Source organism: Antedon mediterranea, chromosome 1, assembly GCF_964355755.1.
Source record: "Antedon mediterranea chromosome 1, ecAntMedi1.1, whole genome shotgun sequence".
NCBI classification, from domain to species: Eukaryota; Metazoa; Echinodermata; class Crinoidea; order Comatulida; family Antedonidae; genus Antedon; species Antedon mediterranea.
The window spans coordinates 5,456,362-5,472,970 of record NC_092670.1 but is presented as its reverse complement, the minus strand read 5'-3'; the positions used below and the strand labels follow the sequence as shown (position 1 = coordinate 5,472,970).

Below are 16,609 nucleotides of genomic sequence, written 5' to 3'. Positions count from 1 at the left end.
TACCACCACCGGCACACAACAGGATTCACACACAACAGGGCTACACCACTACACAGAACAGGACAGGTCTGGGTGGGAATTAAATCAAATTATCTCCGCGTAATATTAAATCAGGGAGATGTAAATTACATCTCCCTGATTAAAAGATCCATATAAAATCCTTTCTAGCCTTCAGAAACTTTCATCAATGTACCCAAAGTACACAGTCTAAACGTAACATAGCGCATGCGTACCATCTTAGTTGTTGAGTCTTTGAAATTCTGAAATATGAATATTTTAATATTTTTATTATTATTATTTTATGTTTTAAAAAACAGTGTACGAGTGAGTAGCCAATCGCATGCAGCTGAAACTAGTCAACCGGATAATCTATGCACCAAGAATTCTTGGTGTCAAACCACGTGACTTTTGCGTGTTTCCCCAGACGGAGTATCCAAACTCAAGTAATACACGTATGAAACGCCATATGTGCAAAAATATTTATATTTTTACTAATATTAAGAAAAAACTCCGTCTGGAGCCCAGACTAGACGATGCCCAATGAGTCGTCTCGTCGGGAGAAAATTAAACATGTAAACATTTCTCGCGACGACCTAAAAACTACGCCCGACGCTATCTCAGTACTGTTACGTGGTACAATAATAGTCAGGTGTCATGCAAATGAAGCCTTAAAGTAAATGTGAAGCGACAAGCGAACACAATGAAAACAGTATATGATCGCAACTCTTCAGAAAGCTCAATCAACTGTTCATCATGTCAATTACGTTAAGCTATAGCAGACATTACCTAGCTGCCATTGTTTTTCAAAACTTGGAAATTATGCGTATTTCTTCTTTTTTTTACTATAACGTATAGCACGATACGATAACAAAGTAGGCTTAGTTCAATACCGTACTGAAGTATAATTTAAGTAATGACATTAAAACGCATAATATGGTTCAAATAAATAAATAAAATTGTATTAACAGGATAACGTTTTAACGATAGAATCAATATTATGTGGACAAAGTAATGAATTTAAATTTAAGATAACATAATTTTTTGTGTTAACAAACAATTATTTTGTCTTTGTATAAATGTCCCAGACGGCGCCCCGTAGATTTGAAGATAGTGATTCTATCTATAACTAGGATGGTTTTGTTTATTGAACTCCAAAGAAGGCCATTCAACAAAACATCATACTGCGGACATCCGTATATATTGACTTCAGGGACGTCTGACGTAAAAGAAAGAAATAAATACATACAGCACTAGGTCAATGTCATTAATTCGCATTTATATTATAAATTGTAATTTTTTTTAAAACATGCAATAATGATCTTGATCTTCTTTCTTCAGAGAAATGAGTTAAACCATAACATTTTCTTGATTTCGTTAGTAGTAAAATAAAATTCATTGTCACGTCTACAACTTCATGTAATGTGTACAATTCGAGATTTTATATAAACAAATATATGTTAATTTCAATAAACAAAAATTTTAAAAAAAGACAGGGAATAGGCCTATACTGCACAAAATGCACATATCTGAAATTGTGGGCGGTCAGATCTTCATAGGGTAAATATGGTTTAATGTCGGGGCGTGTTTGGTCGGCTGGAAATACCAAGATAGGACAATTATCTCTCTCAAGAACATCTTCAACTTAAGACTCAGTGTTGTGCATTACATTATTGTTTACTTTTTTGGAATGGAGCTCATCTTCAATTTATTTAATTAATTACTGTTGTATTAATGGATCCATATTTTAAATGAAAACGTCATCAAAAGGATAGGCATGAAAACAATTTATATTTCACCTGCGTTTTTCCAATCCAATTAACTGTATCCGATCTATTATCCGAATGGTCGTATTGACCCACACGGTAGGCTATCTTTTTTTTAAATATACTTGAATTCTGTCGAAGTTTATACGATGGACGATTTTTTAAATGTATTTATGTGACTTGCATACAGAGATATAAATATAATAGGCCTATAACAAGACAATACAATCAAGGAAATCTAACAACAGGATGCTGAGCTTCGGAGATCAAAGGGTTAATCTGTGGCTGCGAAACGATCAGTTCCACGCCCCCTTAACATACACTGCGCGCCCCCGGAGAATATGTACCTTATAGTACAGTACTATACATACATAAGATCAAAGGATTGTTATGAGTTCCTATCTTAGCAAGGGAGCTCAGTGTCCTGTTGTCGATTGCATTGATTCAATTATAGCAGCAACACCAATAAGATAACTAAATGTAATAATGAAATGTATTGTTTGACAGTGACTTTTGTTTAATCGTAATCGTGAGACTGCATTATTTGATCAAATTCCTCCACGCATTTATATACTATTTAATTCTCTATCCCTTTTTTCAAGGATTTGGGAGATGAATTTCAAAAAACCAATTGTTCATTAATCCAGACGTTTTAATTTCAAAACAGATATACACGGAATAAACCATTGAATTTATGTAATACACCAGTTTCAGTTTTGTTAATTTTCAAAATTGGTTGCTTTTTAATCTGTTATTTCGACGTCAGTGGCCTACTCGAGAGATCTGACTTGACGAAAGCGCAAGACACGTCCTGATTGGTCGTAACTATGGCGAGTCCATGGGCTTGTTATCAGTCTACAAATTGCATTATTTAAGTTAGCGGTGTGCAAAATTCAGAAGAATCTAGGAACGTGTGATCAATATCATTGTGTTACTAATAACAATATAACCAAGCGTCATATCAACTGAAATAGTGAATTAGATATAATGGAATAATTCAAGTTTTAAATGCACTTCACAACATTTAATTAAGGTAAGACATTGTGTAACAAGTGTTCACTTTATGACCTGATCAGTTGAATTAACTAAATCCTTAATTAGGCTATGCCTATTAAATAAATATAATCGATGCGATTATCTTTATCTATATAAGTATTTTGATCCCGAGTTATGGTTCATAATACATTTCGTTTTGATTTCTTGGCTGCTTGTTGTTGAATGATTTTATATCTGAACAATCTTTATTTTCTTATCCAATCCATTCACTAAAGCCTATGTGAGAGATACATGTAAGATACTACAATGAACTGAGAAAATAGAATTAAGACAACTGACCGACTTTCTTTTTGGGAATATGAGGCTGGTAAAATATTAATTGTTGATCGTGGTTTGATTTCGGTTTCCTTAATGCTTGAATTGCTTCCTTTGTGTCATAACATTATAGAAATATAGAAACGAAAAACGAGTTTGACTGGTGTAATACTGGATGTACGATAGTATAGGATTACTGTATCTAGATCTGTATGTCTACTAGTGATTTGTTTGTTTATTTGTAATATTTATTGCTTTCCATAATACACACAATACATTATGATTTAAAATTAACAAAATCATACAGAAATTAAATAATTATAACTGTTATGGTATAGCAGAGGATAACTGTTATGGCATAGCGTAAGAAATAATTCCATTAGAGGTGACTGAAATTGTATGAATATTCATAAAACATTATTCAACTGTTTATGTTTACATAAAGCTAGTATAATTATTGTATTTTTAGAAATTATTAAACTATTGACTAATTAAATTAACTACGGGTTTAACCTTATTTCCTTTATTGGTCATTAAAACGCTGGTTCAAGTTAAGATAATTGCCGGCCGGGCATTTTGGGAACACTTGAATATTCAAAAACGAAGATAATTTAAGGAACTTAACGATTACCGTATTAATTTAAGATGGAAAACGGTTGGAAAATCAACAATTTGATTGTCCATTATTATCTGTTCCCATGATAAACTAAAAATAGGATCTAGTTTTAATAGAATATTTCAATATAGAGCCACGGGATCAACAATATAAGTAAAGATATTTCAACTAGAAACTAAGGATGAGTTTTATTATGTCGAAGATCTTTTAACTAGGTATAAACAAATACGCAACAAAAGTAGGCCTAAGTCCGAAACAATTATAATAATATCATCGTAATAAAAACCGAAAAGAAAAGTACATGATATAATTATAAACATCATCATTTCAAAAGTTATCACCCAATCAGAAATATTTTATAAAAAAAATAAAAAGCATAAAAATAAACTGGCGATAAGACAGTCAACATTAACAGTTTAGAAGAAGAAACCAATCTAGAAAACTCATGTATGGGTACGAGGCGCCACTAGCAGCATAACAGTAATGTTATTCTGGTCAACATTTTAAAATTCAAATATTACTTTCTTATCTATAGATACGCTCCAACAGTTATTAGACTAGATCAATTAAAAATGTAAAAAGAAAAAGCGGGTAAATGACAATGAATGAGTGTGCGTTGTGTTTTGGCATTTTCAGAGAGTGAAGTTATTTTGACTTTTAGTATGGGTCGAGGTCAAATTTAATATATAAAGCATCGTAATTATGATATTATGTAATACCATGTCGTTAATTCTATTTGCAGATCACAGTACAAAGGCAGAACCACAATGACTTCATTGGTTAGAATAATGATTGGAATAGCAATCATTGGTAAGTTTTTGTAGACATATTTTTGTATATACTATCAATACTTGAAATTAGCAATAGTGACCTGTAAGAGGTAGGCCTACTTAGGCCTACATATTGACAACCAGAGATGGACACTGGTGTGATAAATGAACAGCTTCCCAATATTATGGCAACATCATTGTATAATCTAATCAAAAGTTTGGGTTATCCCGGACTACAGGGCTAAGTAAGTGAATTATGAAGGTGTGTTTAAATCGACGAATAGTTTGTAGGGATGCGTGACAAAGCATGTGTGCGTTGGGAAAATGTAGCTTGACCTCTATGTGATCTGCACGTAGACGAGATGGTCGCCCAGAAATGTCGAACGAAAGTAAAAATAGAATCTCAAAAAAATGTCGATTGCAGTAAAGTTTTGCCGTACTGTATATGCTTTAGATGTTGGTAACCATTGACCATGGGATCTGTAATCATTAGTAGACCTAGGCCAATTATCATTATTTATTTATAAAAATGTACAGTATCCACTTGGTCATGGTATTGTTAGATACTATACCATAATACTTGTTGTGAGTATCCAAATATCAATGCGCACTAAATTAATTAGACGCCATTGAAAATTTATCACGCTAATATTCACATTCTCTATTCATATATTGCTATTGATTTGATTTCCACATTTTGTAAATTAACCTCGGGAGATAATTTCGAGGTAATAAGCGAGTTTTGATGATTAATAATGTCAGACAGTATGTTTTATTTACCAGCGCCTATAATTAATATAATTTCTACATATGATATCGTTAGCATATTTATTTTGGTCTTAGTAACACAAATAATTCATAGTCCTAATCCCAAATACATGAATTCTAAAAACCAGACTGACAAACAACAGAATTTTAACGGAAAGAGATAAACAATAAACTGTTAGTTAGGAAATATAACAAGGTATATGTAACTAACCTAACCTCGAAAACTGTAAAATACAGTTCTGGTATTATGAACACTAAAAACACTTTGGAAACAGCAAGTATTGTTGTTATGAATAGGATGGGTCGCGGACCTCCAAATGTATTTTATATTATAGGTAAATAGGAAGTTCGATTAACACGGATATAGAGGTCGGGAGATTAACCTGGATCTAGGAAAACTATATCAAAAAAAAATTTTGTTTGTCTGTTGAAGGTTTTTTCTTTTTAAAAAATCAAATCTACCAAAGAACGTCAACAATGAATGGGTAAGAAATATTAAAAGAAATATTTAGCCACCAAATAGGAGAGGCTGTATTATCTTTACGCACTATTGCGTTGTTTCAACCTGCTCAGTGTGAAAGAATATACAAGCGTTGTGTTGCTTCCTTTTATTATAATAACTTACAATGAAGGAATTTGGCAATGAAACAAAATATGTTTCAAAATATTACCGGATCTAATATAACATTTACAAACACTTGCAAATTGATCTTTTAATTTCCACATTTTTAAAGTCTTACATTGTGTTTTTTTTTTATATTAAATATGGGATTATACATGTATGATCTTTTGAAAAATATTGTAAAAACTAAACAAATAAAAAGATGTGTAATAATTTTGCCAATAATCAAACTGATAATTCTCTTAATTAATCGTTTAATTTTTTTCTGTGACCGAATGTAATGTCTGCGACACTATTTTCTGTATGTAAATTAAAGTATTTATTCTAATGTAACATGTTTGGTCTGATAATAAAAAGTTGGAAGATGCCACAAAAGACAAAACAATAATAGTAGCTGGGCCAAATAACAACACTAATCTCTTTTCCACAAGGGTTTACACCAGTAGGTGCGACGTGTTCATTTGGATGGAAACATCATAATGGAACGTGTTATAGGCTGGTATATACAACAAGCAGAAACTTACAAGATACACAATTAGTATGCAGTAGGAATTTTAAATATTCTGAACTGGTAGTAATTGGGGACAGCAAACATCTGTTGGAGGTTTTGAAAGTAACCGCCGGTGATGAAATTGGCGATAAAAGGAACCAGATAAATTGTATGGATAAGGTAGCACAATGTTCAGACAATAATAATCTGTTATATACCTACTAAACAAAAATTGTGAGATAGGACCACTCTTTTTATATTAATGGTACATAGTCGTCCATCAACAGATGAAACATATCGAAGTAATGTACTGTACAGAAACATGGACCTATAATGTTCATGGTCAAAGTTACATTAAGATATGTAATAAAATCATCTATATCATCCTCCTCAACATCCCCATCATCGCTATCACAATCATTATAACCATCATTTTTTGTGTAAGTTTTGCGTATAATTGGATCTGCACAACTGCCTTTGGAGAACATATTTTCGGATCGTCTTCTGAAAAAGGCAGTGGCTATCAAAGATGATCAATTTCATCCGGCCTCTAGTATGTTCCAGTTGATGCGCAGCGGTCGGCGATTTCGTTCTATTAAGGCCAATAAGGCACGATTTACAAATAGTTTCTTTCCAGGATCTATTAGAGCCTTAAATATGATGTAGACACTTTTTTTTGTAATGTTTTTGTTTTTGAGTTCGTGTTGTGTCCGATGGATATTGTGCTCCGCCAACAGAGCAAACAGAATTTCTATGTTTTTCCTAAAACAAATGATAATAAATGATACTTGACTTGACTGACAAGACCTGAAACCCCACAGCACACTAGGAAAAGATACCCTTAATGTTGATCCGTGAAATGTGCAAACAACAACATTTGTGACTCTTTGCACATTTACCGTCGGCTCTACAACCAACTCTACTAATTTTTAGTCGCGTGGAAGCGACTCTATAGTTCACTATGTCGGTCGGTTGGTCGGTCTGTCTGTCGGTCTGTCTGTCTGTCTGTCTGTCGGTCTGTCGGTCCGGTATCACTATGCGTTTTATCGCTTTCTGACCTTATCTTGATATCAGTTTAATCTAGCTAGGTCAATTTTTCACAGTATATTCCTTATGGCCAGGAATCAATGTGGTTATGTTTTCACGGTGCGCAATAAAAAATTACGCGGTCTACGCACGATTTAACGAAATCACGTTTGTAATCATAACTTCACAACCATGAATCACAATTAAAGAAAATTTGGTACTCATAAATTTCAGGGCATAAATCATCATATGGCAATACAATTACGTGCGTAGCGCATGTAACGCATGCGTACGCGCGCTTAAAATTTTCAAAATTTATTTTCGATGAAATAAGAGTACGTTTCAGGCAATTTTAAGCGTTTACAAAATTGCCATGAGTGCGCATATTTTTGCGCGCGCACTGCGTGTTAAATGTTATTGCGCACTATTTTTGCCCGATTTCTGTTTTCTTGACTTACTTTTCAACTCGAAATTACGTTATACGAGCACGTCAAAAGTGACAGGCTACGCACGTGTAAATTAAAAAAATATAAATGTTTTTAAACATTTCAACATTTTTAAACATTATAGTAATTATCAGTAATTTCGGTCAGTATAGTTCACTATGTCGGTCGGTCGGTCGGTCTGTCTGTCTGTCGGTCGGTCTGTCTGTCGGTCTGTCGGTCTGTCTGTCGGTCCGGTATCACTATGCATTGTAGCACGCGACTTAATGGCTGTTGGCCTTGTTTAATAGTCGAAGGGCGAAGCAATGAGAGTAAAGTATTTTTCCTACGGATACACGCAATATGGCACAGATAGGTCTCGAACCCATGCATATCACATACTAGTCCGGCATGACGTCATGTATCTCGTTGAAAGGTCTAAAGCACCTGATATTATCATATGATCTCCCATTCAAGATCTACTGTCTCCAACGTTGCTTAACGTGTGTGATCAGACGAGAACGGTATTTGAACGTATAACATCTCCAATTGTATTCATTTTTATTTCTATTTCTTTTAACAGAATCCGTGTAATTTTTGGCTTCATGCAAAACAGGGTAAGTTTTACAAGAAAACATAATAAAATAATAACCCTTTCTGGCTATTATTTATCATCATCGTCATCTGCACATAAACTAAAAAACATAATTTGTGAAGCTTTTTTGTCATCTACAAAGTTCGCTTTAAGGGAGGGTATAGGCCTATATATAAAAACTAAATATTGATATTGATGATGGAATATAATTAGGCCTAATAATAAGAAAAAGATTAGTATTATAATGAACATTTTAAGAAGACTCTTTGAACCGCACCTTGGGGAATGACAAGTTCATCCTTTGAAATAGCAAATGTACATTAATCTTGATGGGATGTGTTGTTCATTTAAGGTTCATCCATTAAGCAACCGAAGTGCATCTCCGTTTCCAGTGACAAAACTGATTTGTTGAAATGTGCAGGTGCATATATTATATGTAAACGGCCAGGTAAGACTTTGCTTCCCGTATATTCGTGTCACTGATTCAACTTATATTTTCTTTGGACATTTACATTAGACCTATAAACTTTTGTTAATCGTCTATAATAGATACAAGAGGGTTTTTGCTGAATTACTTAAACATACTATTTCTACGTTCTATCAATTTTAAAGCATAATGGAATGTCCTTTATGTACGTTCCTAAAACATTCGAGCGTCCATTTAAATGGACCAATTCATAATAGTTTCATTCCTTTCTTGAGTTGTGCATTCCCGTCAGGAAATTTTAATAAACTGTATGGTCAATTGTTTTTTAGAAAATATACACACGAGAACGAAGCGAATGCCAAAAATGGGTCAAGGTAGCAAAAGTAGCAACAGCAGTAGCAGCAAAGACAGTAAAAGTAGCAGTAGCAGCAGTAGCAGCAGCAGCAGTGATGACGACCCTAGCACTACTGCAACGCTAACAACCACAAAGCCAAAAATACCAACCACATTATTCGTGGTTTCCGCCAAAGTTACTTCTCTGGCCACACCAGTACCACAGATACCGACAGAAGCCGTGGAAACTACTGACGCATTGAGGGAATGGATAGAGGGAGAGACAGACTATATTCAAAATTCCGATCCTATGGTAATGTCTTCAATAGGTTTTTTACAATTCTGCATTATCCTGTGCATAACATCTTTTTAATGGTACAAATAAAACTTGTATTTAAATATTGTCAAATGAATTACTCATACGTATGTCTACAAATTATGTTTCAGGTTGTATTTCAAAGATGTAATGATTTTGTGACAGAAGCAAAAGTTCGTTCTTCTGAGGTAAGAAAAAAAAAACTTATCTGATCTGAAAGAAACACAATTATTATAAAATGCATATAATGTTATGATCTATGCTGTAGAACGAATTAATACTGTACATGCAATTTTTATTTTCAGGAAATCTACCAAATAATCAAACAATGTGAAAAGTATGCATTAAACTTAGGCGGAATTTTGGAAAATGATTCCATGTACTTGAACTTAGAGTTTCTTGGTAAGCCAATTGCCCAATCATATTATTTTCAAATATTGCACTAAAAACACACACGCACACACAACAATTACTGTAGATTTAGTAGTTTCTTAAGCATCAAATACTTCATGTTGTTAGTTAGCATCATCTAATTACATGCCAATATTGCATGTTCCTTGCTATTTTGAATACAGTACTTCAAAAACAAACGATAATGATACTGTATATTCTTAACAATAACAATATTAATAATAATATAGTAATTGACTTCTTTGAGAAGAGAAGTACTTTACCAGTGTTATGTTACTTCACCATGATTGGTACTTGTCATAAGCATTTACAACATTTCAAATAACTTTGTAAAAGACTTACACGACTAGGTGCTCTAGGAAATAGCTCTTAACTTTTTAACTTGAACTATAATTAAACGTTACGTCAATCAAGTCAAATATATTATGCTTAAATTGTACTAGTGGTTTAGTATACACTAGCAAACTTTAGCTTGCAAACTCGAGTAAATTATGAGTGTATCAAAAAAGATTTCGACATTTTGCTATTAAGTGTAGACCAGTTGACAAACTAGTTCACGGAAGTTTAGACAATTCACATTGTGGATGACAACAATATATCATCATTATGAATTTAAATTTTTGGAACAAAATGTATCGTTCTTTCAGAGGTTTCGATAAACAGGTCTAGTAAATTCTTTTATGGAAGTTTTGATTATGTGTCAAAGAAAGAGAACCAAATTAGTCTAAATCTTACGGAATTTTATATGGATAACAGTAAAGGTAAAGACAATTTTTTTTAAATCAGTTTACATCAATTTTGGTTAATCTAAAAAGCAGATTGATATTGTCTGAGTTTGATCTGTATGCAATTGCATTACGTATCATACGTTATTATAATAATAATGTTTTTGGCACATTTAATATTATTTTCAAAAATATCTTTTCTAAATTCAGAAAATCTCAACTCTGTGGTTGCGCTTCTACTCTTTAAACATAAAAGTAAAATTAATAAGTAAGTAACAATATTTCACTTTTTTACCACTCTTAATTATAAAACTTTTTGGAAGAAACATATAAACATATAGGCAATAAACTTAAACACTTCTTTTACAGATTTGGTAAGAATGAATCTGTGAGTCTGGGATCAGATTTGTTAGCTGCCTCTTTCTCTGTGAATGGAACTAAGGAGTCAACACCAATAGAATTTAATCTTAACATAAAACAGGTATAATATTTAGATAAAGTAACGTTTAATAAAATGTACGTGTTGATGTTGTGGTGCCTTTCATAAAGTTTATGTCGTCGGGTTTAATCTTGGTGCATGTACTGTAGCTAAAATGTGGAGGTTCTTGTTTTTACCGAGATGTTGAGTTTTATTTGGGTATGGATTCTCTTGTCAATGTATGCAAGTTCGTTACCATATGTTGTTGCTTTACTGTTGAAGTGGTGCTGAAATTGACCATCATGTTGTTGCTTTGCTGCTGATGTGGTGTTGAAGTCGTTCATCATGTCGTTGCTTTGCTGCTGAAGTGGTGCTGAAGTTGGCCATCATGTTGTTGCTTTGCTGGTGATGTGGTACTGAAGTTGGCAATCATGTTGTTGCTTTGCTGCTGATGTGGTGCTGAAGTTGGGTCATCATGTTGTTCCTTTACTGTTGAAGTGATGTTGAAGTTGGCCATCATGTTGTTGCTTTATTGTTGAAGTGGTGCTGAAGTTGGCCATCATGGTGTTGCTTTGCTGCTGAACGAGTGTTAGAGTTTAGGATATGAAAAAATTTGGTGGTAACGGTAGGCCTCCTTTTATTGTGTGCGGTTGTTCATTCTTTTTGTTTTCAGTTGTTACTGACAGCTTTTTTTTTATTTCTTAGAATATTAATGAAAATGAAAATTACCTTTGTGCATTCTGGAAGGAAGACGAAAAGTAAGTTATACATAATCAACGTTTAGTTAATCGAATTAGTAAAAATTGCATTCCTTTAATCAAAACCTACACTCAAGGCTGGTATAGGATTTCTATATCAAACCAGATCAGATTTTACTACTAGTAGGCCTATGTTTTATCATGGAGTAATAATTCACTACTTCATGGTTTCATAGTTAGTTGAATTATTTATTATAAAATATTATCCCTCAAAATATCTTTGAATATGTATTAGAAATGAAGAACTCAAAACACAGGCATTGGTTGGTTAGAAGTGGTTGTGGATCTTATTGTCACTTTGACGATTATAAATAGCATTATCACTTGATAGTTTACTATAGAGTTCCTATTGATTTGATATTAACATTTTCAGATAACAGATTATCCAACGGTATCATTTGAACTGACTTATTTTTCAGGGATTGGTCAACATACGGTTGCAAAACTGAACAATCCGAACAAGCAGTGAATTGTGCATGTAATCATACTACATCGTATGCAGTATTGGTTACCAAAAATGTAAGGACGAGAATTAGCATCTTTGTCAAGCATATGGGTGAAGTATTGTTAAAAGTTTTGAAGAATTAAATTTGAATTATCATCACGAACGCTGAAAGTCTTGCAACATAGACTTAACAAGACTTCTCCATTCACAGTTGCCAAACCAACACTTTGATTCTCTTTTTATTACATATATAGATTCCCGATGAACATGTAGAACCACTGAGCATAATAACGTATATAGGATGTGCTTTCTCGCTGACTGCTCTTTTCATTACGATTCTCGTTCTGTTGTGCATTCCGTAAGTACAGTACCAACAACCAACTAGTTCACACCTTCATCCCTTGCTAGCGTACCTGGTGCATCAAGGTTATAGCAAGAGCTTTTACCTGAAATTGCATTATCAAAACATATATAACTTAACCACATTGATACTGAGATTCTTAAACAAAAGAAGTTAATTTTATACGCAAGAAGGTTGTTCTTAATTGTACTTTTTAATATTATTATTTTTTAGATTACTGCGAGCCACTTATTTAACATAATCTCTCTTTTACAGATCATTTCACGTTTTGCTTATTATTCTAGTTTTGTGATTTAGAAACCATTTGGTATCTTTTTACATGTCATACTTGTATTTACAGATCTTTAAAATCAACTCGTATAACAATACACAAGAATTTTGTCGTGTCACTAATATTGGCTCAGGTTATCTTTCTTGTTGCTCCACTAGCTAAAGAGAATGATGTGAGTATATTTACTTTATTTGTATATTCAATATTTGTTATTATATAATAATGTATTGTATTTTATTTTCTATTTTATTTATCCTTTTCAGGTAATGTGTCAAAGCGTTACAATAGCAATGCACTACATCTGGCTCACAGTGTTTTGTTGGATGTTGATGGAAGGGGTGCATTTATATCTGTTAGTCGTAAAGGTGTATAGATCTGGCAAAAGTTACCTTCGATACTACGTTGTAACAGCATGGGGTTTGTATTATATTATTGCCGTAATATATACACCGCGAAGTAAAAGTCGTTGGTAAATTCAGCCGTTAATGTTTGAACTAAAAAACTTTTTAATCAATTTAATTTACGTTTCTCATTTTTAAAGGATCTCCTGTTGTAGTAGTTGCAATTACTGCGTCGCTATGGTGGAATGGGTACAAACCAGAACCAGACGCAGCAAGGTAAACTTGAAATAAGTTTGACCAGGGAAGAGTTTAACTGGTTTGACCTTTGGTTACTTTTTTGTGTTACCCTGAATTCATTCTTTGTATTTTTTTTTATGTTGTGTTATTTTATGAATTCGAATAAAAAAATGAAAAAAATGAAAAATGAACTCTTTACAGTACTGACCTTTCGGTGTATGTGTCTGATCTGCAACTTTAGTTTTAGATCTGGCAAATGAGTAAGATTAAGATCTGCAACATTAGTTTTTAGATCTGCAACATGAGTTGTAAATCTACCATCTACCAAGTTCTGCAGAGTATAGTAAGTAATCTTTAGAACCACGAAGTGTATCCGTTTGTCAGGCGCTTATATAGAAATAACCACCTCAACTTATGTTTAAACTTACAAGCGTTCCATTTCTTTTTCTTCATACGATAAATTTTGACTCATTTTTGAGTGGTCAGTAGTTCGTTATCGTTGAATATCAAGCGTGTTGAAAGAACAACCTTACAAGTTATTAACTAACACTGCAGCTTGTATTCTTTTTAGCTGTTGGCTTTCGTGGGAGAATGACATGATCTGGGCTTTTCTTGGTCCAGCGGCAGCTATTACGCTGGTGAGTACACTATTATTTATGGAGTGATACAGGCGGACGAGAGTACAGTTTCGACGCTTGTCGTCTCTGCCAATGTTTATATTTATAAGCCAAGTAAGGTGGCAAAATTTATCTGCAATCATGGTCCCTTTTCGACTCGACGACAACATACTGTAATTATGATTTACTTTTAATTTGTTCCGGTTCTGCTATTCCACTTTTATTTGTAGGTAAACATGCTAATCTTGGTGAGAGTGGTGTGTGTTGTTGTAGACGCAGTTGATGATGGGTACAAAAAACCAACCAAAACTGTACAGACAGTGTAAGTATTTAAGTGTACTGTGCAAGTATCATTTTCAAAATTACAGTAAAATCACGTGTATTGAACAGTAAAAATGTATATTAATTTCATCGAATCAAAAGGCTATCACTTTATTTCTCCAATAATGACACTATGATGATAATGACACTAAAATACGATGTATTGTAGGCTTATGTGTTGATTTTCTTATAGAGCGGCGGCAAAGGGAGCAATGGTGTTAACCCCAATTCTTGGTACGACGTGGGTCATCGGAGTGTTCGCCAACCTCCATATAATCGGCGTCTATGCCTTTACAATACTCAACTGCTTACAGGTAAAATGTCACATGAAATTTGTATGAAACCCATACGGAATAATCATACTTGTAATGCAGTACCCTCAACCATTACATTGCATTATATATTTTAGCAATTTGTTTCATCTTGAAAGGAACTAAAATAAAAATGGAATTTTCCAAGAAATTATTATCTTATCGTACAATTTCTAACGTCTTCTGGTTTCAGGGTGTGTTTATATTTGTCTTCTACTGCGTTCGAAACTCGGAGGTAAAACAGGCTCATTTTGTCAATATCAGAAAAACGATGTATTTTGTAAACAAAAAATACCGTAAACCATATTTTAAACTACAAATAAGCATTACGTATATATTTATTATTGTTATCTTCATATCCCAATCTTTTCGTGGTAACTTACATTACATGAGTAGCGTGTTTTTTTTAAAATCATAATTTTCCATTTCTACAGGTTCGTAATGGCATTGATAGAATTCTAGAAAAGCGAGCAATTACTAAATCAAATGAAAAGAATACTCGTTCTTCAGGAGATACAAAATCAAAGGTTTGTCTAACTTTCTATGTGGTGATACGTCATGATAAATGTGATGTGCTGTATGATGTTAATATTACAAACAATATTACAAAATGTTGACACCTTTTAGTTTTTTCTTTAGTTTTACTAGAACAATATAATAGAAATAATATATCAATACGTGTATCTTTCAAATATACATTTTGCGTAAACGACGACTGTGACGAAAATGATCTGGTGATGACGATGACGAATTTGATGACAACGATGAATGTACGTGATGATCATTTAAATCAATAAATAAAATAACAGTAATTTTTAAAAATCCTGTAATCAAACTATCTTTTCAGCTTTCGAATTTTACATTAAACAAAATTGGAAGCGCTGATAATGTATCAGATCAATGAATAACGGGAAGAATAAGCTGGATTATCAAGGCGCCATGGTGCTACGAATTGCAGTGCCAATTGTATTACGATAATAATAGTATTACTACAAAATAATTATAGTTTCGCATTCGAGACACACTAAGTTTAAGTTTACTTACTATATACTATACTTTATTTACTATACAAATAATTAATCTTTATGAGTAGTTCGATGAGGCAATAACTCATGAGGTAGGCTAATAACGTTTTATCTTCTACTGTAGTTATTTCAACTTAATGTGACCCACAATCGTCCAATTAAATGACAAGAATATTGAAACAAACTGTTTAGTACAGTAAGGCCTTCTATGACAATAATGTGTGTTTCTTTCACTGACCCAAAACAAACTTTTTCTTTATGTGACATTGTATATCGTATACCAATGAAATTGTTCAGGGGAGTGGAATTGTGGCATCTAAGTGATTAGATTAATTGTATGTGCATTATTCCAATTATTAACACATTCCATTTTGTAAAGGAGTATGGCTCTCAGTTCCCTGAATTGTGTTTTATTTGCCATTTCTATAACAGTTATTCATTTAACAAAAAAAAATTAGATTAAAAAAAATAAAAAACTGTTATCTTCATTTTTTGGGGGGACAATAGGCCTACATCTTTGAAAACTTAGAGACGGTCTATAAATCATTATTTTTGTTTGTTTTTGTTATCCTTCTAATGCAAATGAAACATTATATGGCCGGGTAGCAGTTTATTCAAAGGCTTCGTATCACGACATTTTTTAAAGCCTTTGCACATGAATTAAATGTTTTCTTTATCATATGGTGCATTCTTTTTCAATGGTGCAATTGTATCGATAGTAGTCCTAGGTACAATTTTGTTTTGTTCAATTTTGTTCCATATAGAATGGCACTCAAATTTGTATTAAAATTGAAATTTAACTTGTATGTAAATAGTACAAAATGTATGTCTATTATGTTGTTGTTCTATTATGTTGTTGTTATATTATGGAATAAAACAAAATGTTTAGAATTTAAGTGAGCTGTTGTA

General features: G+C 32.9%; 1 protein-coding gene across 1 annotated transcript; it reads left to right on the top strand.

The window, feature by feature from the left end:
• The first annotated feature begins 2,546 nt into the window (after positions 1-2,546).
• LOC140054414 (uncharacterized) lies at positions 2,547-16,573 on the top strand. Its single transcript, XM_072099396.1, has 23 exons — positions 2,547-2,796; positions 4,433-4,500; positions 6,282-6,520; positions 8,372-8,405; positions 8,736-8,831; positions 9,140-9,456; positions 9,591-9,647; positions 9,765-9,861; positions 10,518-10,631; positions 10,806-10,863; positions 10,965-11,076; positions 11,719-11,771; positions 12,191-12,290; positions 12,471-12,574; positions 12,918-13,020; positions 13,112-13,265; positions 13,390-13,465; positions 13,998-14,064; positions 14,274-14,365; positions 14,558-14,678; positions 14,869-14,910; positions 15,110-15,202; positions 15,523-16,573. The coding sequence occupies exons 2-23, from the start codon at positions 4,458-4,460 to the stop codon at positions 15,577-15,579; spliced, it is 2,229 nt and encodes a 742-aa protein (XP_071955497.1). The 5' UTR covers positions 2,547-2,796; positions 4,433-4,457; the 3' UTR covers positions 15,580-16,573.
• Positions 16,574-16,609: the final 36 nt, after the last annotated feature.